The following is a 25,831-nucleotide window of genomic DNA, read 5'->3' as shown; positions in this document are numbered from 1 at the left end:
TTTCAGTCAGTGTATGCTTAATTTCTAGTTGGTTCTTTATCACAACATTGAGGGTCTCATTAGATTTCTTGTAGATCTCATTAAGTTTATCGGGAGTTTCTAGAAAATTATTGAAAGACCTTAAAAGTGTGGTTTTGAGCTCTATATCCTCCATTTCTGTCATGTTTCTTTGTCTCCGCATTTTTTATGCTTTCTTGGTGCACCCCCTTGTGGTCTTTGTGCGCAGTCTTGTTGTAGTTAAGCCTTGATTGTTGTCGGTAATACTGGGGGTGATTTGACCTCCAGGCCAACTGGCTATGAGAATCAGCTGTGTCTGCAGTGGATCTCCAGGGTGGTGCTAATTTTGCCTTTGCCTGAGACTATCCCGCAAATGCCTCTGTGCAGGGCTTGGGCGGGGCGGTTCCCAGGGGATCAACAGGGCAGGCTGAGCGAGCAGTTATGGGTGCTCTCAGTCCCGTCCCCAGGGGCTCTGCCTCTCAGAGTCCCAGCAACTGCTGCAAACCTCGGAGAGAAAGCTGCCTTTGAGTTCCAACTGAAGCCAGACAGTCCCGCTTCTCCCGTTTGAGTCTGGGTCCCTAGAGACTCGCCCGGATCTGGAGTTCAGAATCTGAGACTCCCTCCCGATTGAAACAGACAACCGCGCCCTCAGCCGCCAGCCTGCTCCGCATGCACTCTGCACCTTAGTATTTGATTTCAGCACTGCGCCTCCGCTTTGTCTCGGTGTGCTATTCTCTTTCCTCCTAGTTGTAGAACTTCCACTTATCCAGCCTTCCTGTGGTTCTGGATGATGTCCGTTCCATCTTTTAGTTGTGTTTTTGAAGTGGTTGTTGGAGGCAGCAAACTGTGGCTTTAACCTATGCCGCCATCTTGGTTTCCTCTCCTATACAAATTCTTTAAAGTCAAATATCCCACCAGTATTTTTTTATTTGTTTTAATCCTACCAGCATTTTAAAAATGTTAAATCTGCCCAGCCAACATGGCTAAGTGGTTGAGCGTTGGTCTATGAACCAGGAGGTCACACACAGTTCAACTCCCAATCAGGCACATACCTGGGTTGTGGGCTCTATACCATGTGGGGCTGTGTAGGAGGCATCCGATCGATGATTGTCTCTCATCATTGATGTTTCTATCTCTCTCTTGCTCTCCCTTCCTCTCTGAAATCAATAAAAATATATTTTAAAAATAAAAGTGTTAAATCTAGATCCAAATAAGATCAATCACAGTGTGGTTCATTCATGTCCCTTTTAGTCTATTTTAGGACAGTTCCCCTTTCATATGTCTTTCCTCTCTACTTTTCTCCTCTCTCTGTCTCTTATGTGTGTGCATAGTTTATTGAAGGAATTTGATAATCCAGGAGTTTCCTACAGACTGGATTTTGTTGACTTGCAGGTTGAGCATTAGTAATACTTGTATATATACACACACATATGGACATATATTGTGTATATATACATATATATGTAATGAAAGGTATACAGAAGGAATTTAATAAATGGTATTTAACAATGCATTTTCCTCTCAGCAGCAAATATGTATAGCAAATGTAACTTTGTCAAAATCTTTACAAGAAAACCTTGTGAAAAGAGCTTACTAATCCATTTTTTAAAACCACTTAACTCAAAATTACTGATATTAAATGAGAAATTTTAATTGTGGGGAAGTCATCATTTGTCATGTTAAACATAGTAGAATGGATCCAGACACAGGCAAATGAAATACTACTAAGATTAAAGAAATCCTATGTATTAATATGGAATACTTCAACCAGGGTACTGTTAAGTGACTATACTATTGAGTAGTATAATACCATTTATGTAAAACAGATGAAAAATATCATGTGTATGTGATTTGTATAAAAGGGGGGAATAACAAATCATATATGTGTAAATTATACCCAGAGACATCTATATTACCTCTGGGGGGAGCTGGTGACTAGATCATAGGAGTCAAAGGGACACTGAAATTTCAGAATTTGCAATTATGTAAATGTACCTATTCTTCTCTCCCTTATTAAATTGCACTAAAGTTTTTGATAGAATTTTGATTTCACTTTTTATGTGTACCCATCTTTATTGAGATCTACTTCACATACCATCAGGTGTACCCATTTGAAGTGTACAGTTCAGTAGTTTTTAGTACATTTACAGAATTGTGCAACCATCATGACAATCAATTTTAGAATATTTTTATCACCTAATTTAGCAGTTACTTTCTATGTCTTCCCAAGTCTCCTAGCTCTTGGCAACCACTAAAACCCTTTCTATCTCTACAGATTGATCTATTCTGCATATTTCATATAAATTTAATCAAACAGTATGTGTTCTTTTGTGACCAACTTTATTCTCCAAGTATAATGTTTTTGAGGTTCATCCATGTCGTAGATGTCACCTTGTATTGTGGAATAGTAATCATTTGTATGGGTATACTACATTTTATTTATTTATTTTTATTATTTTAAATATATATATTTTATCGATTTTTTACAGAGAGGAAGAGAGTGGGATTAAGAGTTAGAAACATCAATGAGAAACATTGATCAGCTGTCTCCTGCACACCCCCTACTGGGGATGTGGCCGCAACTAAGGTACATGCCCATGACCAGAATCGAACCTGGGACCCTTCAATCTGCAGGCTGATGCTGTATCCACTGAGCCAAACCAGTTAGGGCTATACTACATTTTATTTATCCATTTATCAATTGATAGACATTTGAGTTATTTCTACTTTCTGGCCTTTACGAGTAATGATGGTTTGAATATTTGTTTATAAGTTTTTGTGTGGACATGTTTTCTCTTGAGTATATACCTAGGAGCTGAATTATTGGGTCACATGGTAACTCTTTATATAAATCACTTTTGTAATTATTTAATTTACTACTATTGACAGTTTAGAAATGGCGCTCTAGTGAGAAAATCTAATCTACAAATTGTTTTCCAATAAAGGAAAAAGTTTAAAATATTATAGTTAATATTGGCATGTTATCTGAAAACGTAATTAAACATGAATTTTTATTTTGCCTTTTAAAAATATTTAGAGCCTGTGATTTATTTTTAGGACCCATAACATTCATGATCCCTAGGCAGAGTACCTATGTGTCAAAGAGTTAAAAATCCCAACCTTGCACTAGTGGAAGACTCAGAAGAAAGCTAGAGGAGATTGTGGTAATGCGAGATTTGAACTTTGCCAGATACTCAATGGGGCATAATTTAACTAAAAATGGATGGAAGTGGTCCTGGCAAGACATCAGGAATAGGACCATGATGTCCCTAGTTAGGTACAGGAATGAACAAACATATATATATATATATATATATATATATATATATATATATATATATATATATATATATATATATGAGGCCCAATGCATAAAGATTCGTGCAAGAATGGGCCTTCCTTCCCCTGCCTGCCAGCACTGCCTTTGCTCCGGCCCAGAGCCGCCTTTCTGCCTTCGTTCAGGCACGGAGCCACCTTTCTGTCTTCCCACACTGCCCAGAGGCCCGGAGTGGCTGGGGTGTCCTGCCCCACCCCCGCCACTCAGTGCCTGCGTATGCAAATTAACCCACCATATTTGTTGGGTTAATTTGCATATGCACTCCTGATTGGCTGGTGGGCGTTGTGAAGGTATGGTCAATTTGCATCTTTCTCTTTTATTAGTGTAGATGAATTGTCTGATAGCTTAAGAGGCAGAGAAGAATAGTGCAGTGTCATGGTCCTTTTTTTTAGCTTTTCTCTTGCACATCCTTACATAAATTCTCCATGAATAAATTATCACTTAAACAATTTAAATAAAATGAACTTACATTTTTTTGTTATTTGTGCTTTCTTATTGGGCAAGCAGGCAATTTCAGCATACTTTTTGTCACTGGTTTATTATTTTTTTAATTTTTTAAAATATATTTTTATTGATTTCAGAGTGGAAGGGAGGGATATAAACATCAGTGATGAGAGAGTATCATTGATCAGCTGCTTCTTGCATGCCCCCTACTGGGGATGAGCCTGCAACTTGACTGGAATTGAACCAGGACCCTTCAATCTGCAGGCAACGCTCTATCCGCTGAGCCAAACCGTCTAGGGTGGTTTGTTAGTTTTTAATGTGCTTCACTAGGCTTATGCTTCTCTCATCTTGGCTTTCATATAGTTTCATTCATTTAAGAATGGATTATCACTATACTTGTATCCATTCTACCATAAATCTGTTGGTCTCTGTAGAGAAGTCTGTGATAATGATTCTGTCAAAACTTCATAAGGCTAAAAGACAATCTCTGCAACCATTAAAATAATTTTAAGCAGTGTGTATAATATCTCATATTTATAAGGTGAGAAAAGTAATGTGAAGGGGACATTGCCAACTTTTTGGTATACAGTTATAAAATAGTCCCTACCCTTAAGAAACATTCAGATAATTACAGTAGAGGTAAGCATGGAGTTCTCATGTAATGTGTAAAATACGGTACCTTACCTAGATTGAGTGGACTCAGTTTAGGTTTCAAAGCAGATACACTGGACCAAGGCTTTAATGTCAGTAAGAGTTAGTTGAATGGGTGGAAGGTGGAAGTAGGAAATAAAATAATTTTAGGTGTAGAAAACAGGTAAAGGCAGGGTGTGTGAATCAGTTCATTGACCTCTAAGCAGAAGTTACTGGACTATGTTGTTGAGAAGTGTCCCATAAGAAGAAGCTGGAGAAGTGCTTTAGTCTAAGTTCAAATCATGGAAGTTTGGTGTGCCATGTTGACATTAAACTGAATGCTGTACATAGTGGAAAGTATTAAAAAAAAGGTCACATGCTCAACTTTTTGGTTTAGGTAGGTTATTTTTGTCTTTAAGTGCCTGATTTGGTATTTTAATCTTTTTGAAGGTCAAAAACTTTGTTTATTGACTACTATATCCTCAGAACCTAGAATAGTGCCTGGCAAATATTTAAGTATTCCCTAAAAATGTTAGTAAGGCTGTATAGTTGCATATAGCAGTTTGAGAGCTTGGGCTCCAGCACAGGTCTGAATCTTGATGCCACCATTAAGTAGCTCTGTGACCTTGAGCATGTTTCTTAACCACTCTGACTTAGTCTCCTTTTTTTTAAAAAAAAATATTTTATTGATTTTTTACAGAGAGGAAGGGAGAGAGATAGAAACATCGATGAGAGAGAAACATCGATCAGCTGCCTCCTGCACACTTCCCACTGGGGATGTGCCCGCAACCCAGATACATGCCCTTGACTGGAATTGAACCCGGGGCCCTTGAGTCCGCAGGCTGATGCTCTATCCACTGAGCCAAACCGGTTTCGGCATGACTTAGTCGTCTTATCTAGGAAATGTAAAGAGTAGGATCTACCTAATCAGATTAAATGAGTTTATATAAAGCACTTAGAATAGTGCTTGGCTCATAGTAAGCACTATATAAATATTAACAGTTATTATTTCTTTTATGAATGAACTAGAGGCCTGGTGCACAAAAATTTGTGCACTCAGGAGGGTCCCTCAGCCCGGTCTGTGCCCTTTCGCAGTCTAGGAATCCTCGGGGAATGACCACCTGCTGGCTTAGGCCCGCTCCCTGGGGGATTGGGCCCAAGCTGGCAGTCAGACATTCCTCTGGCAGCCCGGGAGCCGTCAGGGGATGTCCACTTGCCAGCGGCGAGCAGGCCTAGCTGCAGTCGGACATCCTTAGGGCTGCTGAGGAGGCAGGAGAGGCTCCCACCACCACCGCTGTACTGGCAGCCGTCAGCCTGGCTTGTGTCTGAGCAGAGCTTCCCCTATGGGAGCAAATTGACCACCAGGAGGCAGCTCCTGCATTGAGCATCTGCCTCCTGGTGCTCAGTGTGTGTTATAGTGACCAGTGATTCCCAGTCCCTCTGCTTTTAGGGTCAATTTGCATACTACCCTTTTATTACATAGGATAGAGGCCTGGTGCATGGGTGGGGACCGGCTGGTTTGCCCTGAAGGGTGTCCCAGATCAGGGTGGGGGTCTCGCTGGGGTGCCTGGCCAGCCTGGGTGAGGGGCTGATGGCTGTTTTCAGGCTGGCCAAGCCCCCCAGCAGGGACCCTCACCCCATGAGGGTGTGGCCATCCTGGGTGAGGGGCTGATGGCTGTTTGCAGGCTGGCCACAGCCCCCAGCCACCCAAGCTCCCGGTGGAGGCTGGCTGGAAGGAGGTATCTGGGATTTATTTGTCTTCTATAATTGAAACTTTTTGCCTCTGTGGAGGCCACAGTTGGCCAGAGCAGGCAGGAAGCTTGGCTTCCTCCATTGCCAGGGCAACCAAGCCTCCTGCTTGCTCCAGCTCCGTGGCTGCCAGCCGCCATCTTGGTTGGGTTAATTTGCATATAGCCGCTCTGATTGGCTGGTGGGCGTGGCTTGGGCGTAGCGAAGATACGGTCAGTTAGCATCTTTGTCTTTTATTAGTGTAGAAGATTCATACAAACTAGAGCTGCTAAGAGCTTGATCCCAGAGCATATGTAGAGTTACATAGTGAGGAATGGAGCTAAGAAATATTCAGGAGCACAGTTGAATAGGATGTGGTAAATAAGGATGAGAAGGAGTTATGGTTAATTCCCTGATGTAAAGCTAGAGCTTTAGGTTTTCTCTTCTCTCCAGGGTTCCTGTCTTCTCTACAACCCCCAGCACACACACAAAGAGTTAAATGATGACTGATTTATTCTAGTTAGTACAGGAAATTTAAGGCCAGGAGGTGAAGTCTCTGGTATGTTGAGGAAAGCATTGATCAATTGTGACACACCCTTTTTGGGGTTTTTGTTTGGCTTTTCTCTGATTCCTTTTCTTTCTCTTTCTTGAAGTCTATTTCTTGGGCTTCTTTTGAGTTCTTTTCTTCACAGGACAGAAACATAAGAAGGTCCTAGGACCACCTTCAGCTATTTGACTTTCTTGTCTCCTTTTTCTCTTTATGCCCCCTTGCAAACCCCATTATTTTCCTATCCTCTTTTTGCCACAGTGGGAAACCAGAGAACAGATGTTGTGTTCCTTGTTTGACCTGGCTACAGACTAACTTGGTGTTTCAAAATCCCCAGTATTAAGGGAAAACTAAGTAAGTTTTCCTTAGTACCAGAAATTATTCTCTTGTGCACTTAAATTTAACTTTAAAAGGTTTCTCTTTTAATTCTGTTCTCTGGTGTGATAGTGAGAAGGATTTGAATCTAGCTTTTGAAGCAAGTTCCTGTAACCTTGGGACCTTTTTGTTTCAGAAACCAGCTAACTCATAGAATACAGTTTGTCTGCTAGGCAAAAGAAGTCTTTTAGTTCACTATTAGGCTGGTCAAGTTCACCTGAGCCAAGGGTTCCAAGCTAGAGTTGTGCTGTTCATTGGAGTAGTGGGGCTGGAATATCCTGAGAATCTGAGAAGGAGCAACCCTGCTCTTCCTTTGAAGTCTTTACCTTAATGGCTCATGTAAATTGTGCATTCTACTCTAGAATTCATCTTTCTTTGTTTTACTAGACATTTTCATTTCCTTCCTAATATTTTACCTAAACTGATGCTCCGAGAAGATAATTCCTTCCATTTTCTTATGTGTTCTCCTGGCCCCCTGCACACCACCTCATTTTTTCAGCTTAAGGATTTGGAGCCAAAACCTTTTTATTAAGTGTCTCTTGCATATTTCTCGTGGTGGCATATGGCCTTTGGCTAACTGGGTTACAGCTTCTTTGCCTTAACACATTAAATGATGCTTCTAAATCCTGATTATAAATAATTTGTACTAAAAGCTTTTCCATTGTAAAGAATGCAAATATTCTGTGTAATTCCTTGTCTGGATAGTCATAAGAAGGTAGTAGCCAATGTTTATTGAGTTCTTCGTATGTGCCAGTTTCTGTTCTCACCCCTTTAATCTATCATGCTATTTAATTATGCAGTGCTTTAAAAGTAAATAACTGATCTTGTAGAACTCATGCTAGCATTACTATTGTTTATAATTAACAGATTTCAACACTAAACTTGCACAATGTCTTTGAAACCAAGAGTTGTAGATTTTGATGAAACATGGAACAAACTTTTAACGACAATCAAAGCTGTTGTCATGTTGGAATACGTCGAAAGAGCAACATGGAATGATCGCTTCTCGTATCCTTTCAGCGGCATTGATACATGGTCTTCTATTGATAAGGATATTGTATTGATATATGTCAATGAACATGATAAATGTTCTAAAATTGATGCACTTATTCAAAAGTGAGAACAGGTTGAAACTTATATAAATGGAAGAACATTCCAGTGTTTTTGTATTATTGTATACATTTCCAAGTTCATCACCTATATGTGGCAGTCATTAATCTTTGATAACCTTTCATTCAGGTATTACTTTAGGGAATCCATTTGTGAATAAAATAAACTACTTTCTGTTCATTCTGCTAAGGGAAAGAAACAATAAACATTAAAAAACTAATGTCAGTGCTTCTAATAACAGGGAGTGATAAATACTGTGGAGAAAGTAAAGCAGGATAAGGGCCATCAATTCCAATGGAGACTGCAGCCAAGAAATGAAGAGAAAGCTGAGACTCAGAAGGGCAGCAATGAAAGAATTAGGAAAGATCACCAAGAGCAAAAATGTGTCATTAGAGACAAGGCTAAGATCATCCACCCTCGTATTTCCAATTACTGTGTACTAATGCAAAAGCTGGGCAATGAAGAAGGCTGATGGGAAAAAAATGGATTCACATGAAATATGGTGTTGGAGGATAGCTATATGGATATCCTGAATTAGAAGAAAGACAAGAGGGTCCTAGAGCAAATTAAGCCTGAAATATCTCTGGAGTAAAAATGACAAAAATGAAAATGTCCTACTTCAGGCATTTCATGAAAAGTCAGGGTTCTTTGGGAAAGCTAATAATGTTGGGAAAAGTGAAAGCCAGCAGGAAAAGGGAAAGACGAAATGTGAGATGGATTGACTCCATAAAAGAAGCCACAGGCATGAGTCTACAGGAGCTGGGTGGGGGATATCACTCATTCATGGGGTGGTAGGAGTCAAAGCCGACTCAACAACACAACAGGGGTGTGGAGAATGGTTGAAGTACCTATGTGAGTGGCTCTTTTGGAAGGGATGTCAAGGAAGGCCTCTTTGAGGAGGATGATAATGGACTAGAGACTGGAACAAAGTGAGGGAGCAAGTCCTATAGATATCTGAGGGGAGGGAGTGAATGGTAAGTTCAATGACTGAGACAGAAACATGTTTTTTTATTGCATTGTCTATATCTGAATTAGGAGTTGCATATGAAGAAACAAATATGAGGTTTCCCAGTCTAAAACCTGGTGTCCTGCATTTCTACATGATGGCAATCCTTAAAAAAAAAAAAATATATATATATATATATATATATAAGTATATTTATTTGTATAATGTAATTTAAAAAATATCACGTATATAAGAACAACACTGCAAACCTCGGGTGTAAACTCTGGCACCAAGAAAAAGCCCCAAATATTAAAATATTTTAGCTTCTTGCTATTTGGGAGGTTAAGGGATCTCTGGGAATCCTTTGCCATAGGTAACGGACAGAGTTGTGGACAGCCATCTTAGCAACACTGCCTAGTGTCTGCCAGGGTCCATGGTGGTGTGAGCATGGGGACATTGAAACATGTATACTGTCAGACTCCTGAGCCACCTCAGTCTTTTACCACAGGAAATACCACATGTGTCACATCTCAGGGTGAAAAAGGGGTCAGGGTAAGAGGCCTGGATCTTGGGTCCAAATAGTTTGGCAGTATCCTAGGTCCCTCAAGGAGGACTTGAGGACTGGATGGACATTGTAGGATTAGAGATTCTTTCCGAAAAAAAAACAAGGTGAGATGTATTTAGAATGTGTGTGGAGGTTCAGAGTTTTTTCAGACTCTGTGCTGCCATCTTCTGGGGCAAAAGAATGGGTACTTTTTTTTTAAAATATTTTATTGATTTTTTACAGAGAGGAAGGGAGAGGGATAGAGAGTTAGAAACATTGATGAGAGAGAAACATCAATCAGCTGCCTTCTGCACACCCCCAACTGGGGATGTGCCCGCCAACCAAGGTACATGCCCTTGACCGGAATTGAACCTGGGACCTTTCAGATTGCAGGCCGACGCTCTATCCACGGAGCCAAACCGGTTAGGGCAGGATGGGTACTTTTAAGGCTATTTTAACTAAAATAATGAGCAGAGAGAGAAGAGAAGAAATTGGTGATTACAAGAAAAGAGAAAATGAGTAAAAGATAGAAAAGAATAGATGTGTTCTTTATTATTGTACAAAATATACAATTTAATTAGTTTGTTTGTAAATGGCTTTGAAATGGCTGACTTACCTGGAAAGTACTCTTTTAGTCAGTTATTATTTCTAAGATGTTAATTGTTTGATACATCTAAGATGGTCCAGTTATTCATGACCTGATCATGGATCTTCTCTTCTTCCCCTTAAAATAAAAAAATCTGCAAAAATAGTAAATTTAAAAGTGTAATTTCTCACTTTAATTTGTAATTAAGAAAATAAAGGGCTGTGTTACTAATTGTTCCAAAGTAGAATTCCCTCCACTTCCCTGTTATTTTGCCAAAAAATATGTGGTTGACTTTAGGTAGAATTTTAAAGGCCATAAAACCTTACTATATTTTGAAAGTGAAAAATGCTCCTTGAATATTGTGTACTACCATATGTATTAGTACTTGGGGGAGTGTGAAATATAATACATATGTGGCAAAGTTTGTAAGATATACATGTAGAGTTCAATAAATAATTATAACATCTGTATAATCACCACACAGGTTGGTTAAGAACTAGAACACTGTCAGCATCCATCAACCCCACATCACCACATGTCCCTCTCAGTTCATGAGCCCTTCCTTTCTCTTGGAGGTACTAGTATCCAACTTTTGCATCTAATGTTTCCTGTTTTTCTAAAAACAGTATAACTATTTATATACACAACCTTAAACAATATTGGTTAATTCTGTTTTTGAACTTTTTATAAATAGAATCGTACTATATACATTTGTCTTTTTTTTCAACATTTGTGTGTAATTAATTTTTTACAAATGATCTTATAAAATATGCATTATTAGTTCAATTTTGCAGTTAAGAATATTGTGGCCCAAGATGGGTCAGATGATTTGCTGATATTGTATGATAGAATGCTGGGGTAAAAATGCCAAAGTCTTCTGTACTCTTGCAGTAGGCATTAAGGAAGCTTGACTGCCAGTCGAAGTTAGGAAAGGTTTTCTCCGTAGTCATCTCTGGTTGGTGCACCAGCAACACTTTTATTCATGCTTCTAAATTAAGTCAGACCAATATCTGATGTTGATTCTAATTCATGATTTTACATATTCATTTTTACATGTGGCATTTTTATTCTTCAGAAATGTCAATAAACATCTCTTTTATTATAAATAAATTCTTTTTTGTTCATTGTCTTACCATTTTCAATTTTAAGATAATTTTTACTTTTATTGCCATTTCAAAACTCATTGTGATTCACTGCACAGTAGAATTAATAGAGTTAAAACTCAAAATTAAGCCAAGTATAGGAAGCACCTTTTAATGGAGAAAATGAATTAAAATAAATAATTTTGCTCCTGGCCAACACTATCTTGGTTGTAACAGTTCAGAGCTTTTGCTCTGGAACAGTTTTGTTTCTGAATGAGAATTTTTAAGTGAAAATTTAATAAACAGGAATTTTTACATTTCTGAAGAGATTTAAGGAAAAGATGACTTTGGGGAAGAGAGTGTTAAAATCTGGCCTCCAGATATTTCCCATTTTTTGTCTTTTAAAATATGCTTTTATTGATTTTTTTTTTCTTTTTTAGAAAAAGAGGAAGGGAGAGGAAGGGAGAAACATCCATGAGAGAGAAACATCAGTGTGGATTGGCAGCCTCAAAGTGTCTTGAAAAATGCTCTTCTTGGGTGTTCTTCCTAAGGCCTACACATTTCCATGGTGATTGGATATTTGAATAAGTTAGAGAAAAAGAACATATTTAGGAATATCTTTTAGGCAGTTGTATAAAATTATAAAGTGGTTAACTGAGACCCCAAACTGTGGTGAGTGAAATACTAATTTAAAAAGTTTATAAAGAAGGTGAGTCCATTAAAAAATCTGGCATAGTGATACTACATTATATGGATATTCTTGCTTCACTATGTTTGTTTTTTTAATATAAAGAAAATTTTAGCCCTAGCCAGGAAGGTCAGTTGCTTAGAGCAGCAGTTGCCAACAGGTGGTCCGCGGACCACTGGTGGTCCGTGAGGTCCAAAAGGTTGACGACCACTGGCTTAGAGCATTCTCCTGATATGCCAAGGTTGCAGGTTCGATCACTGGTCTGGTCAGGGCACAATAAGAATCAACTAATGAATGCATAAATAAATGGAACAACAAATCAATGTCTCTCCCTCCGTCTCTGAAATCAATAAAACATTTAAAAAAGAAAAATTTTATTTTTTATTTAATAGAATAATATATTGAAGAAATGTATACATATACACATAAAGATAGCTTATTTGTTACTAATATTAAAAACAAAAGGATTTAGAAGGACCATGGGAAAGTCTGACTGATATCTACTAGACTTCCATGTGAAGAGGGCTCATGTGAGGAGGGCTGCTTGCTCTTTCCAGAGTAATGAGACTAGTTAATGGCTGACCATGTGTGACTTGATCCCTATTTTCTTTGCATCACCAAGAGTTGACTAAGTGCCTGTTACATGCCACGAACTATGCCCGGGGGCTGGGAATATAGAGATGATTAAGAATAGACTAGTGTGGATAACAAAGGTATAAATTTTATTGTATAAAAATAAGTTTTCTAGAAGAAGAATATATAAAATGTTATGGGGATTATAGATGGGAAGAACCTACATTCTATCTCTGATATATTTTTAAAGTACATATTTTTATTTTGTCATATTTCCTGATTCTATGTTTAATAGAAATATTTGACTCCATCCCAAATAACCTTATTTTCAGATATTATCTGCATCTCTAATTAGGCTGGTCTCAGATTGCTTCATGTGTGTTTTTTCCACATTTGGTGCTTTAACATACATGAGCTTACTTGGGTCTTACAAGGATCCTATAGAGATGTCAGGATGTTATCTTTATCTTAGAGATGAGGAAATAGCCTAGAGAGGTTGAGAGACTTGGTCAAGATCACTGGCTAGTAAATGCCTCAAGCAGATACCATTTTCTCTGACTCCTGATAAAAACCTCTACAGCATACCACCTGTGATACCTAGCAAGGTACTTAGTGTGTTCAAAAACTTAATTGATATTACTGTTCATACTATAATTCTTCTAATAGATTAAATGTTAAAGGACAGTGGATAGGTTGAAGAATATTCTGATGAGTACTGTGATGTGGGAAAATATGTCAAGTGAGTCATTTTTGTAACTTGTTTTTCAGAATTGCTTAGAGTCCATATCTGTCTCTTATGATATTCTGTAGCCCTTTGTTGGTATTATGTTTATGTCCTTTTTTACATAAACCCTATTTTGTAGGTGTCTGGGTAACTTGACTTCCCAGAATTCCCCTCTGAATTTTAATGTCTCTGAGAGGAACAGTTTTCTTTACAATACCATCAAATAATCCTCCATAAATATTTGTTGAATGAGTAAGTGAACATATCTGCTAATGCTTTTAAAGTAAGCATGGTTATATATTATACCTTTATTCTATATCTATGTCTATATAACCTTAAACCACAAAAATGAAATGACTTTTCATTTTTTAATGTGAAGCTTGAGTTAAAGCTCATTTGTTGTAAAGAATATTTCCAATGAATGTGAAAACCTTAACAGTTTAACTAGAGATATCTATGCTTTATGTGTGGCCTATCCTGAACCCCTTGGAGAAAGACTTTATACAGAAACTAAGATTTTTTTGGAAAATCACGTACGGCATTTGCACAAGGTAAGGAATGATACATACATGATATAAATATGTTTGTAGCTGCATAGTTACTTGCTTAGTTCACTGTTTTGCAGTGCAGAACTAATATCAAATTAAGGTTTATTTGTTTTGTTTCCTAAATAGCATTTTTCTAATTATATATATTTAAGATCTATTTGTCAAGAACTGTGCATTTCCCACAAGGGAAATTAGTGTAGTTGCTCAAGATCATGTAAGTAGTAAGTGAAAGAGCAGGGTTTGTTCACCTTTAAAATGTGCTCCTATGTTCTCTGGATAGAACCAAATTTTCTCTTACTGTTGCTTCCCACCTCTTGGTAAATCTGTCTTTATTATTATCTGTCAACTTGTTAGCTGCCGCTTCATATCCTGTTTAAAATCTTACAAAAACCTAAAATTAAAAAGGGAAATGGTCAATTTAAAAGCATCATAGAAATTTTTTTTGACCAATTTATTTGGTTAGTATGTCAGGTATATAAGGGTAACATCACAGACTTGGTCTGTGCAAAAATGAATTTGCAGTATCTGACTTACCTACTGATCTTGTCAGGAGCTGAGTGAGGTCATTTATTACCTGAGCTAGCTATTTGACTCTTACCTTTTAGTAGCTGTGTGACCATGGGCAACTCACATAACCTACTTCAAGTTTCTTTATAAAATGGAGATAAAATAACACAGTCTAAAGTCTAACCCTGCACAAGGCTTGGAGCAGATCGTTTTTAAAGTGTACATAACTCATAAGTAGAGTCCAGTTGATCATATGATAGTTTCCTTTAAAACATTCAGAGGAAATGCTCTATTTTCTTTTGTGTATGACAGATAACAGTTTTCTTAATATGTACATCTACTAGTTCATAAAAGCGATGTTGATAACAAGTACTTCAAATCAGTCTTAAAATGTTTCCTATGTTAAGTTAGTTTTAAAATTAAAGTTCTGCTAGGGTGAGCATAATTAAGAACTGTTTAAGGCAGTTATAAATTTTGTAATTTTATATTTTAGCATAGGTTGTAAGTGATTTTCTTTAAACTATGAAGTAATTTTATTATTTTTTTAAAATATATTTTTATTGATTTCAGACAGGAAGGGAGAGGGAGAGACAGAAACATCAATGATGAGAGAGAATCATCGATCTGCTGCTTCCTGCATGCCCCCCCACTGGGGATCGAGCCCACAACCCTGGCATGTGCCCTTGATCGGAATCGAACCTGGGACCCGTCAGTCCGCAGGCCAATGCTCTATCCACTGAGCCAAACCAGCCAGGGCAAACTATGAAGTAATTTTAAATTTTTGGAAAAGTTGCAAAAATAATAGAGCTTATTCTCATATACTTTTTATCCAGCTTCTTAATGATAATGTCGTGCATAATAGTGGTATGGTATTAAAACTAAGAAGTGAACATTGGTATAGTTGTGTGATTAAAAATTGTATTTTGAAGTAGTTTTATGAAAGTTTATAATACTTATATTAATTATACACTATATGTTCTCAGATCCAGTGACAAAAAAAGAAGTTGGCTAATGTGTAGATGATAAAATAAATTGTTAATATAGCCAACAAAATCAGTTTCACCTCTGAGAAAAAAATTTGATTTGATTCGGGGGAGGGAACTTTTTAAATTAATAAAGTCTTACCATTACAAATAATTTAGGACATACAGATAAGCAATCAAGAAGAAAGTAAAACCCTAGCCGGCTTGGCTCAGTGGATAAAGCGTCAGCTTGTGGACCAATGGGTCCCAGGTTCGATTCCGGCCAAGGGCACATGCCTGGTTTGCGGGCTCGATTCCCAGTAGGGAGCGTGCAGGAGGCAGCTGATCAATGATTCTCTCTCATCATTGATATTTCTATCTCTCTCCTCCCTTCCTCTCTGAAATCAATAAAGAAATATATTTAAAAAAAAAAAAGAAGAAAGTAAATACCACCATAACATACCTCCAGAATTAATCATTGTTAATAGTTTCCATATATCTTTATTAAAATATATCTCTTTTGGTACATACTAATATACATGTAATTTGATTTAATAATTACTGTAATGCATATTTTTGCTTTGTGTAGACTTCTGTTTTTTATTAGAAAGTGGAGTCATGTTATACATTTTATAATCTGCTTTTTGTTTTTAATATTGTAAGTTCCTCTTTATTTGTCATTAAATAGACTTTGTAATCCTGGCAATGATGATAAAATTTTTCATGGTATGGAGATACTATGATTTGTTTCAGTATTTCCATATTGCTGGCCATATAGATTATTTCCAACTAGTAGCCTGGTGCATGAAATCCATGCACATTAAAAGGGAATTAATTGCCCTAACCAGTTTGGCTTAGTGGGTAGAGCATCAGCCTGCAGACTCAAGGGTCCTAGGTTCGATTCCGGTCAAGGGCATGTACCTTGGTTGCGGGCACATCCCCAGTGGGTAGTGTGTAGGAGGCGGCTGATCGATGTTTCTCTCTCATCGATGTTTCTCTCTATTCCTCTCCCTTCCTCTCTGTAAAAAATCAATAAAATATATTTTTTTTAAAAAGGGAATTAATTAGCAAACTGGCCACCTGTCGATTTCCGTGAGGAAAGGGGCTCCCTCCTCCCTCCTGTCAGGGTCTGGGGTGCAGGAGAATGGGGTTCCTGGCTGGCAGGCCACTGACAGCAAGCTATCCAACAGCAGATTCTGTGAAGAATGAGGCTCCCTCCTTTCTACTGTCAGGGTCTGGTTTGAAGGTCGGCCACGCCCCCTGTTGGGCCAGACCCAGAGTTCTACCACACCGTGGCCTCCACCTCAGCAACCCAGGACTGACTGCTGCTGGGTGCTCCTGGTGCTCTGAGGGTGGGTTCTTCCCTCAGGCCACATGGGAAACAGCTAGGGAGAGTGCAGCCCTTAGCAAAGTGACCCTGGATTCAGTGGGTCCACGCTCCGATGGTGGGTTCCTGCCTCAAACCCCGCCCTCACCGGAAACAGCTCAGGGGAGGGTGCAGCCGTTGCCAAGACAACACCTGCAGGACTGACTTCCTTCTGCTTGGTTGCGGTGGTTCAGGTCGTGATGAACACCACCCATGGTTTTTATATAAGTAGATTATATAATTTGTTGTTATCCACAATACTTCTGTGAACATTGTTGTGGCTAAATAATTTTTGTGTAACTAAGTTTCTTGTGGGATAAATTCTAGACCTTGAATTACTAAGTCGTGAGTCATGAAAATTTTTTAGTGTTTAGACATATTAGTAACAGATGGTTCTTGGATTTATATTCCATCAAACCAGTAATAGCATTATCAAACCAGCAATACCTATTCACCACGATGATTAATAGTTGCTATTTTTAATTTATTAACCAATATGATAAGCAAAAGAGTACAATTTATAGGTTATTTCTATTGTTCTGAGCCTTGTGTTAAAATTTCAAGTATAAAGTCATTTCATTAGATAATTAAATGAAAGTTGAGGTCATGATTTGTTAAGGTCATATGGACAGTTAATGAAAGAACTATAAAAGAAGAACCTAAGACCCCCTGAATATCAGTCCAATGTATTTTTTTAAAAGTATGTTTTTACTGATTTCAGAGAGGAAGGTAGAGGGAGGGAGAGAGAGGAAAACATTAATAATGAGAGGGAATCATTGTTCGGCTGCATCCCGAATGCCTCCACCTGCACCCTGGGCATGTGCCCTGACCAGGAATTAAATCATGACTTCATAGGTCAGTGCACAACCATTGAGCAACACTGGCCAAGCAGTCCAATGTATTTTTATTGTTAGACTAGATTTTCTTTAAAAATAACTTTAAAATATTGGACCTCAGATTCAAGTTTGATTTTCATTTTTCCAAAAAATAATATGTTTCTCTGAAGTAAATGAAATAAAAAAAAAACTTTCTTGGGGAATGTGGAAAAGTGTCAATTTTCATAAATAGTCTTATTCACAAAAGTGAATAATTTGAAGTGATATAATTATATCAGTCTGATTTACTTATATACTAACAGGTTGGTCACATGTTACGGATTTGAGGAAATACATAGAGACATGACAATAGAATTATATTCTATATGAACTGATCTTAATATATTCTAGTTCAAAGAAAATATCAAATCATTACATCTTGTCCTTTGATCTTAGAGAATGAAACAGTTACTCTCCAGTATGAAGCTTCACTTTCATATCTAAGACTCACATGTTTTTCTAGTTGTTTCATTGATACTAAAGGTAGTTAAATCAGAATGGAACTTATAAGTGTAATTTATAATGCTTAAACTATGTCCGTTATTTTAAAATATTTACTTTTGACAAATTTTATAGCTTACAAATGAAAATGGTAAGTGCTTTCCAAGTGAAAAATTTTTCTTCTTTATATAGAGAGTTCTGGAGTCTGAAGAACAAGTACTTGTTATGTATCATAGGTATTGGGAGGAATATAGCAAGGGTGCAGACTATATGGACTGCTTGTATAGGTAAGTATTCTTTTAAACTCTGACAGTCTCAACAGTATTGCTTGCATTTATAATTGAAGAGTTTTTAAAGATATTTTTTAACTTTATTTTTATTGTTGACAGATACACCATTTTCCTTCCCTTTGCCTACCTCCACAATTCTCATCCCTCTTCCCTCTCTCTCTTACCACTGTTGTCTGTGTCTATAGGTTATGCACATAATGCTTTTTGGCTATTCCCTTCACCTTCTTTCATCCAGTACACACCTCCCCTGTCCCCTCTGACAGCTGTCAGACTATTCCATGTATCCTTGTCTCTGCTTCTACTTTGTTCATTAAATTCCACATATTATTGAGATCATATGGTATTTGTCTTTCTCTGACTGGCTTATTTCACTTAGCATAATACTCTCCAGGTCCATTCATGCTGTTACAAAAGGTAAGAAAGATTTCCTTTTTTAAAATGGTGATGTAGTAGTATTCATTTGTGTAAATGTACCACAACTACTTATTTGTTTACTTATTTATGTATTTTTATTGCTCTTGGAGGGAGAGAGGGACGGAGGTAGGGACGGAGGGAAAAAGAGAGAGAGAGAAAGAAAATAATGATCAGACACCACCTATATGTACCCTGATTGAGGATCAAACCTGCAACCTGGGTATGTGCCCTGACTAGGAATCAAACTCGCCACTTTGTGGTGTACGGGATGATGCTCTATTCAACTGAGCCTCATTGGCCAGGGCATACCACAGCTTTAAAAAAAAAAAATTTATATATATATCTCGATCGATTTCAGCAAAGAGGGGAGAGGGAAAGATAGAAACATCAATGATGAGAGAGAATCATTGATCAGCTGCCTCCTGCATGCCCCCTACTGGGATTGAGTAACCCAGGCATGTACCCTGACTGAGAATTGAACCGTGGTCTCCTGGTTCACAGGTCGATGCTCAACCACCCAGCCATGCTGGCCAGGCACCATAGCTTTTTTTTTTTTTTTTTAAATATATTTTATTGATTTTTTTACAGAGAGGAAGGGAGAGAGGTAGAGAGCTAGAAACATCGATCAGCTGCCTCCTGCACACCCCCTACTGGGGATGTGCCCGCAACCAAGGTACATGCCCTTGACCGGAATTGAACCTGGGACCTTTCAGTCCGCAGGCCGACGCTCTATCCACTGAGCCAAACCGGTTATGGCCTTAGCTTTTTTATATACTCATCTACTGATGTGCACTTGGGCTCTTTCCAGATTTTGGCTATCCTATATAATAAAAGGCTAATATGCAAATTGTCCCCTTGGGAGTTTGACCAACTGGGAGTTGGACTGCTTCCTGTGACGTGTGCTGACCACCAGGGGGTGGTACGGAATGAAGGCCCCAGCTGGCAGCCTGGGGAAGGAAGGCCCTGACCAGCCCTTATGGTTGGCCAGGCCTAAGGACCCTACTAATGCACGAATTTCATGCACCGGGCCTCTAGTTGTAAATAATGCTGCTGTGAACATAGAGGTGAACATATTCTTTTGAATTGATATTTCGGGATCTGTAGGATACATTCCTAGAAGTGGGATTGCTGGGTCAAAACACAGTTGCATTTTTTATTTTTTGAGAAAACTCCAAGCTGTTTTCCACAGTGGCGTCACCAATCTGCATTCCCACCAGCAATATAATAGGGTTCCCTTTTTTCCACATCCTCTCCAACATTGTCATTTGTTGATTTGTTGATGGTAGCCATTCTGACACGTGTGAGGTGATACCCCATTGTTGTTTTAATTTGCATCTCTCTGATGATCAGTGACTTGGAGCATTTTTTCATCTGTCTCTTGGCCATCTGTATGTCCACTTTGGAGAAGTGCCTATTTAGGTCGTCCTTTGTCCATTTTTTAATTGGATTGCTTCCTTTTGTTCAGTTGTATGAGTTCCTGCCCTAGCTGGTTTGGGTCAGTGGATAGAGCATGGGTCTGTGGACTAAGGGGTTCTGGGTTCAATTCTGATCAGGGGTACATGCCCAGGTGGCCAGCTCAATCCCCAGTAGGAGGAGTGAAGGAGGCAGCCGATCAATGGTTCTCTCTCATCATTGATGTTTCTACCTCTCTCTCCGTCTCTGAAATAAATAAAAATATATTTAGAAAAAAGTTGCATGAGTTTCTTATATATTTTGGATATTAACCCTTCATCAGATGTATCATTGCCAAATATGTTCTCCCATACAGTGGGCCTCCCTTTTCATTCTCTTGATGGTTTCTTTTGCTGTGCAGAAGCTTTTTAGTTTGATGTAGTCTCTTTTGTTTGTTTTCTCCTTAGTTTCCTTTGCCCTAGGAGATGTATCCATAAACATAATGCTACGAGAGATGCCTGAGATTTTGCTGCCTATAGTTTCTTCTAGGATTTTTATGGTTTCCCGACTTAGAATTTAAGTCTTTTATCCATTTTGAGTTTATTCTTGTGTTTGGTGTAAGTTGGTTGTCTAGTTTTATTTTTTTGCATATATCTCTCCAATTTTCCCAACACCATTTAATAGACTGTCTTGAGTCCATTGTATGTTCTTGCCTCCTTTGTCAAATATTAATTGAATGTAATGGCTTGGGTTGATTTCTGTCTTCTCTGTTCTGTTCCATAGATATATATGCCTGTTCTTGTGCCAGTATCAGGCTGTTTTGATTATGGTGCTATAATTTGATATCTGGTATTGTGATTCTTCCAACATTTTTCTTATTTTTCAAGATTGCTATGGATATTTGGGATCTTCTTTGGTTCCATATAAATTTTTGAGTATTTGTTCTAGGTCTGTGAAATATGCTGTTTAATAGGGATTATATTAGATCTGTATATTGCCTTGGGTACTGTGGACATTTTACTGATGTTGATTCTACCAATCCATGGCATATTCTTCCACTTGTTTATATCTTCCTCCATCTCTTTTTTCAACGTCCTGTAGTTTTTCGAATACAAATCTTTTGCCTCTTTGGTTAAGTCTATTCCTAAGTATCTTCATTTCTTTGTTGCAGTGGTAAATGGGATTGTTTGTTTAGTTTCCTTTTCTGAGAATTCATTATTGGTGTAAAAAAAAGCCAGGGGGGAGGGGCGGGAGGGAAGTCATCGATATTTGGGTATTGATTTTTGTATCCTGCTACATTTCCAAATTCTTTTATTAACTCTAGTAGTTTTTGTGGTGGAGTCTTTAGGGTTTTCTGTGTACAATATCATGTCGTCTGAGAATAATGAGAGTTTTACTTGCTCCTTTCCAATTTGGGATGCTTTTTATTTCTTCTTGTCTGAATGCTGTGGCTAGGACTTCCAGTTCTATGTTGAATAAGGGTGGTGAAAGGGGACATCCCTGTCTTGTTCCTGTTCTTAGGGGAAATGGTTTTAGTTTTTGCCATTGAGTAAGATGTTGGCTGTACGTTTTACTATATATGGCCTATATTATATACCGATATGCTCCCTCTGTTCCCATTTTGCTGAGAGTTTTTATCAAAAATGGCCATTTAATTTTGTAGAATGCTCTTTGTGCGTCTTTTGATATGATCCTGTGATTTTTGTCTTTCAATTTGTTTATGTGATGTATTCTTGATCTCTTTGGTAACTCATTCATTGTTTAATAACATGTTATTTAGCCTCCATGTGTTTAAATGTTTTTTGGTGTTTATACTGTAGTTGACTTCTAATTTCATTCCACTGTGATCTGAGAAGATGCTTGATATTTCAATCTTCCTGAACATGTAGAGACTTGTTTTGTGTTCTAACATGTGTTCTATCTTTGTGAATGATCCATGTACACTTGAGAAGAATGTATATTATGCAGCTTGGCATAAAATATTCTATAAATGTCAGTTAAATCCATCTGGTACAGCATGTCATTTAGATTCACTGTTTTCTTATTAAATTTTTGTCTGGAAGATCTATCTAGTGAGGTCAGCGGGGTGTTAAAGTCCCCTACAATGACTGTATTGTTGTTGATCTCTCCCTTCAAGTCCTATAGAAGTGTTATATATGTGTGTGTGTGTGTGTGTGTGTGTGTGTATGTGTATATATATATATATATATATATATATATATATATATATATATATATATATATATATATACGCTCCTATATTGGGTGCATATATGTTTACCAGAGTTATATTCTCATGTTGCATCTATGCTTTTAGTGTTATTAGAGACCTTTGTTGTCTCTTGTGATGGCCTTCTTTTTGAAATCTTATCTTGACTTACTGAGAAGAATCTTGAAATGATCTAATGAGATTGTTGAAGGGTTGTCTGTTGGATAGACCTATTTGGCTATAAGGCTTTTGGTGTTTTTATAAACACTTGATTATTTTTCCTTCCTTCCTTCCTTCCTTCCTTCCTTCCTTCCTTCCTTCCTTCCTTCCTTCCTTCCTTCCTCCCTCCCTCCCTCCCTCCCTCCCTCCCTCCCTCCCTCCCTCCCTCCCTCCCTTCCTCCCTCCCTCCCTCCTCTCCTTTCCTTCTTTCCTTTGTTTATTGATTTTAGAGATAAGAAGAGAGAGATGTGAGAGAGGAAGAAACATCGATGCCTCCCATATGTTCCCCGATCAGGGATTGAACCTATAACTAGGTATAGGCCCTAACCAGAAATTGAAACTATAACCTTTTGGTGTACAGGATGATGCTCCAACCAACTGAGTCACCTGGCAAGGGCCCCTTGAATTTTTAAATTGAAACTGTGATTTTAGGTGTCTTTTTTTTTATTCTGCTCTAAAGGTCTTATTCTTTGTCTCTTAAGTCCTTACATAGAAAGTTGGGTAATAATTTTTATTTATTTTTATTTATTTATTTATTTTTAAAATATATTTTATTGATTTTTTTACAGAGAAGAAGGGAGAGGGATAGAGAGTTAGAAACATCGATGAGAGAGATCGATCAGCTGCCTCCTGCACGCCCCCGACTGGGGATGTGCCCGCAACCAGGGTACATGCCCTTGACCGGAATCGAACCCTGGACCCTTGAGTCCGCAGGCCGATGCTCTATCCACTGAGCCAAACCGGTTCGGCTAATTTTTAATTTTTATTTAATTTCTTTTGGGCATATTACTCAACTATTCTGTAGTTGATTTATAACCCTAAAATTATTGTTCCAAAGTTGCAAATTATTTGTTTTCCTACCTATTTGACATACTTTTCAATGATATTACATTTGTTTTTCAGGTATCTCAACACCCAGTTTATTAAAAAAAATAAATTGACAGAAGCTGACCTTCAGTATGGCTATGGTGGTGTAGATATGAATGAACCTCTTATGGAAATAGGAGAGGTAGGAAATTCTTTAAATTATTGTCAAGCATAAGAATGTTTTTATTTATTTAAAAACATTTGGTTCACTGTCCTTTTTTAAAGGACACTGAGTTAACGAGGTCAAAATTTAAAACATCCTAAATTTTAAGTAAATAAAATACTGTAATGATTTTCTAAGAAACTTCAAATAGATGAGAAGAACAGAAAAGACATGATAAGTATTTTAATAATTACATTGATGATAGGTTTGTAGTTCCATTATGTGACAAAGTTCATGAAAAGTGTTTCGAAAATGTTGAGATTCCTGTAGTAAAAAGTACAAAGGACGTGGATTTAAAAGGGATCCTAAAGGAGAATAAATACAAATTTATGCATATAACAAATTTATTTTAAATTTTAAAAGTAATTAAATTCGAAGTAAAACAGTTATATATGCAGCTCAAGTAGTTTACTCAAATTTAAATGTGGAGAATTATATAATGCATGTGCTGATTGTGAAAGAAACACTCTAGTATAATGTTTGCTTTTCCAAGTAATACGTATTTGTTGAGTAGCCAGACATTGCAGATGCAGTGGTGAACAGACAGAAGGTCCCTGTCCTCATGGGAAGCAGATGCCAAAGAAGTAAAGAAATTAATGTTAAATTGTGATGAGTGTTAATGAAGGAAGTAAACATAAGATGTAGCATTATTAGAGATTTAAATTAGAATCATCCTTTTAAGAAATTTCTTGGAAATTAGTTTGAAAGTATTCCTTGCACTCATGCTAATAAGGGTAACTAATGGATAGACAGTGTAAATTTCCAATGTGGAAGAATATATCCAGTATGATTTTGTTATAAAATTAGGCAAATGAATAAAATAATAGTAGAAAATTGTTCATAGGACCTTTAATAAGGGTAACATGGTGTATTTAATAGGAATAAAACTGAAGGGGAAAAAAGGATATTGTGAAGCACATCAGTGAGAAATACCAAAATCTTAACAATGGTTGCTTTAATTAGTAGTTTTATAAGTGAATATTTTACTTAATGATTATTTCTTATTAACACCATCAAGCCTGCTCCTTTTCCAAGAAGAAATCACTATACACAGTTTGATTTATATCTTTTCTGAATTTTACCTGTGTATTTGCATATAAATTTCATGCATGCATGCATAATAGTTTTTATTTTATTTTTTAAACAATGTCATACCTTATCTAAAGTCCTCCAACTTTTTTAACATGTCTAGGAGTTCTTTTCACATAAGTTAATTTTTGTGTGAGAGCTTAATATTCTACATTAGGCAAATAATAATTTATTAATTATTAAATAATTTATCGTTTCAGTTTTTTGTTATTACAAACAATACTATAGCGAACATCGTTGTTTATTTATTAAATATTTTTTGAATCCCTCTGTGTGACAGGCACTGTTCTGTATTTTAGGAATACACTAGTGAACAAAGTGACAAAAACATTACACTCATGGAATTACAGTTATGTATGTATCTCTTTATATAGAAGCAGAAAATTTCATAGAGTGGGTACCTGGAACTTGATTTTCTGGGTTAAAGCTTGCTCTGCCAATTTTCCTTTCAAAGGGCTTTACCAATTTGCCCTTCCACCACAGCTCAGATTTAAGTGTGGAGAATTGTATAATGCTTATGCTGATTGTGAAAGAAATACTCTAGTACAATGTTTGCTTTAAAACATTTGCTATAAAAATCTCATTTTCTTATGTATTATCTTCTATTTTTACTTTTTCATGCTATTTAAAAAGGAAAAAAAAAGAAGGCAAAACTTAAAGGATGTTCCTTGTAAGAAGACAGATGCTTTTATTTATTTGAAATGGAATTACCAATGGATCTGAGTAGAGTTACTCCAGAGAAACAGAATATAGAGGCAAAAAACAGACATATCTCTGTGGGTGCAGTTCAGTTAGAAATGAGCAATTAGTTTTGATTCTGGAATAATTTTTACTATGTATGGAAAAATTATCTGGAGTTTAAAGGCTTAAATGTGAAAGGGAAAACTTGAAAACTTTTGGGAGACAATATAGAAGACCTTATGATCTTAAGACCATACCTTTATGACCTTAGGGTAGGGAAGGAGTCCTTAAAAGACACAAAAAATACAAATGATAAAGGAAAAGATTGATAACTTGAGTACATTATAATATACTAGAGGCCCAGTGCACGAAATTTGTGCATGGGGGTGGGTCCCTCAGCTGGGCCTGCACCCTCTTCAATCCGGGACCCCTTGGGGAATGTCCGACTGCCTCTTGCAATCCATGACCACTGGCTCCTAACCGCTCGCCTGCCTGCC

The 25,831-nt window shown here is 37.3% G+C and overlaps 1 protein-coding gene across 5 annotated transcripts in view; it reads left to right on the top strand.

Annotated features, from left to right (window-relative positions):
- The window catches only part of CUL2 (cullin 2), a 160,854-nt gene that overhangs the window by 34,412 nt on the left and 100,611 nt on the right, over positions 1 to 25,831 (top strand). For 4 of the 5 annotated variants that reach the window (XM_059655987.1, XM_059656004.1, XM_059655980.1 and 1 more), the window contains exons 2-5: positions 7,926 to 8,066; positions 13,760 to 13,862; positions 18,203 to 18,297; positions 23,438 to 23,543. In XM_059655987.1, coding sequence (XP_059511970.1) covers positions 7,948 to 8,066; positions 13,760 to 13,862; positions 18,203 to 18,297; positions 23,438 to 23,543 — 423 coding nt within the window. In that variant the 5' untranslated portion in view covers positions 7,926 to 7,947. Of the gene's footprint in view, positions 1 to 7,925; positions 8,067 to 13,759; positions 13,863 to 18,202; positions 18,298 to 23,437; positions 23,544 to 25,831 lie in introns of those variants that run through there. The other variant, XM_059656013.1, reaches the window with a different exon arrangement.

This window comes from Myotis daubentonii, chromosome 1, assembly GCF_963259705.1.
Source record: "Myotis daubentonii chromosome 1, mMyoDau2.1, whole genome shotgun sequence".
In the NCBI taxonomy this organism is placed as follows: domain Eukaryota; kingdom Metazoa; phylum Chordata; class Mammalia; order Chiroptera; family Vespertilionidae; genus Myotis; species Myotis daubentonii.
Note: the sequence above shows the minus strand (reverse complement) of the source record. Positions and strands in the feature narration are given on the sequence as shown.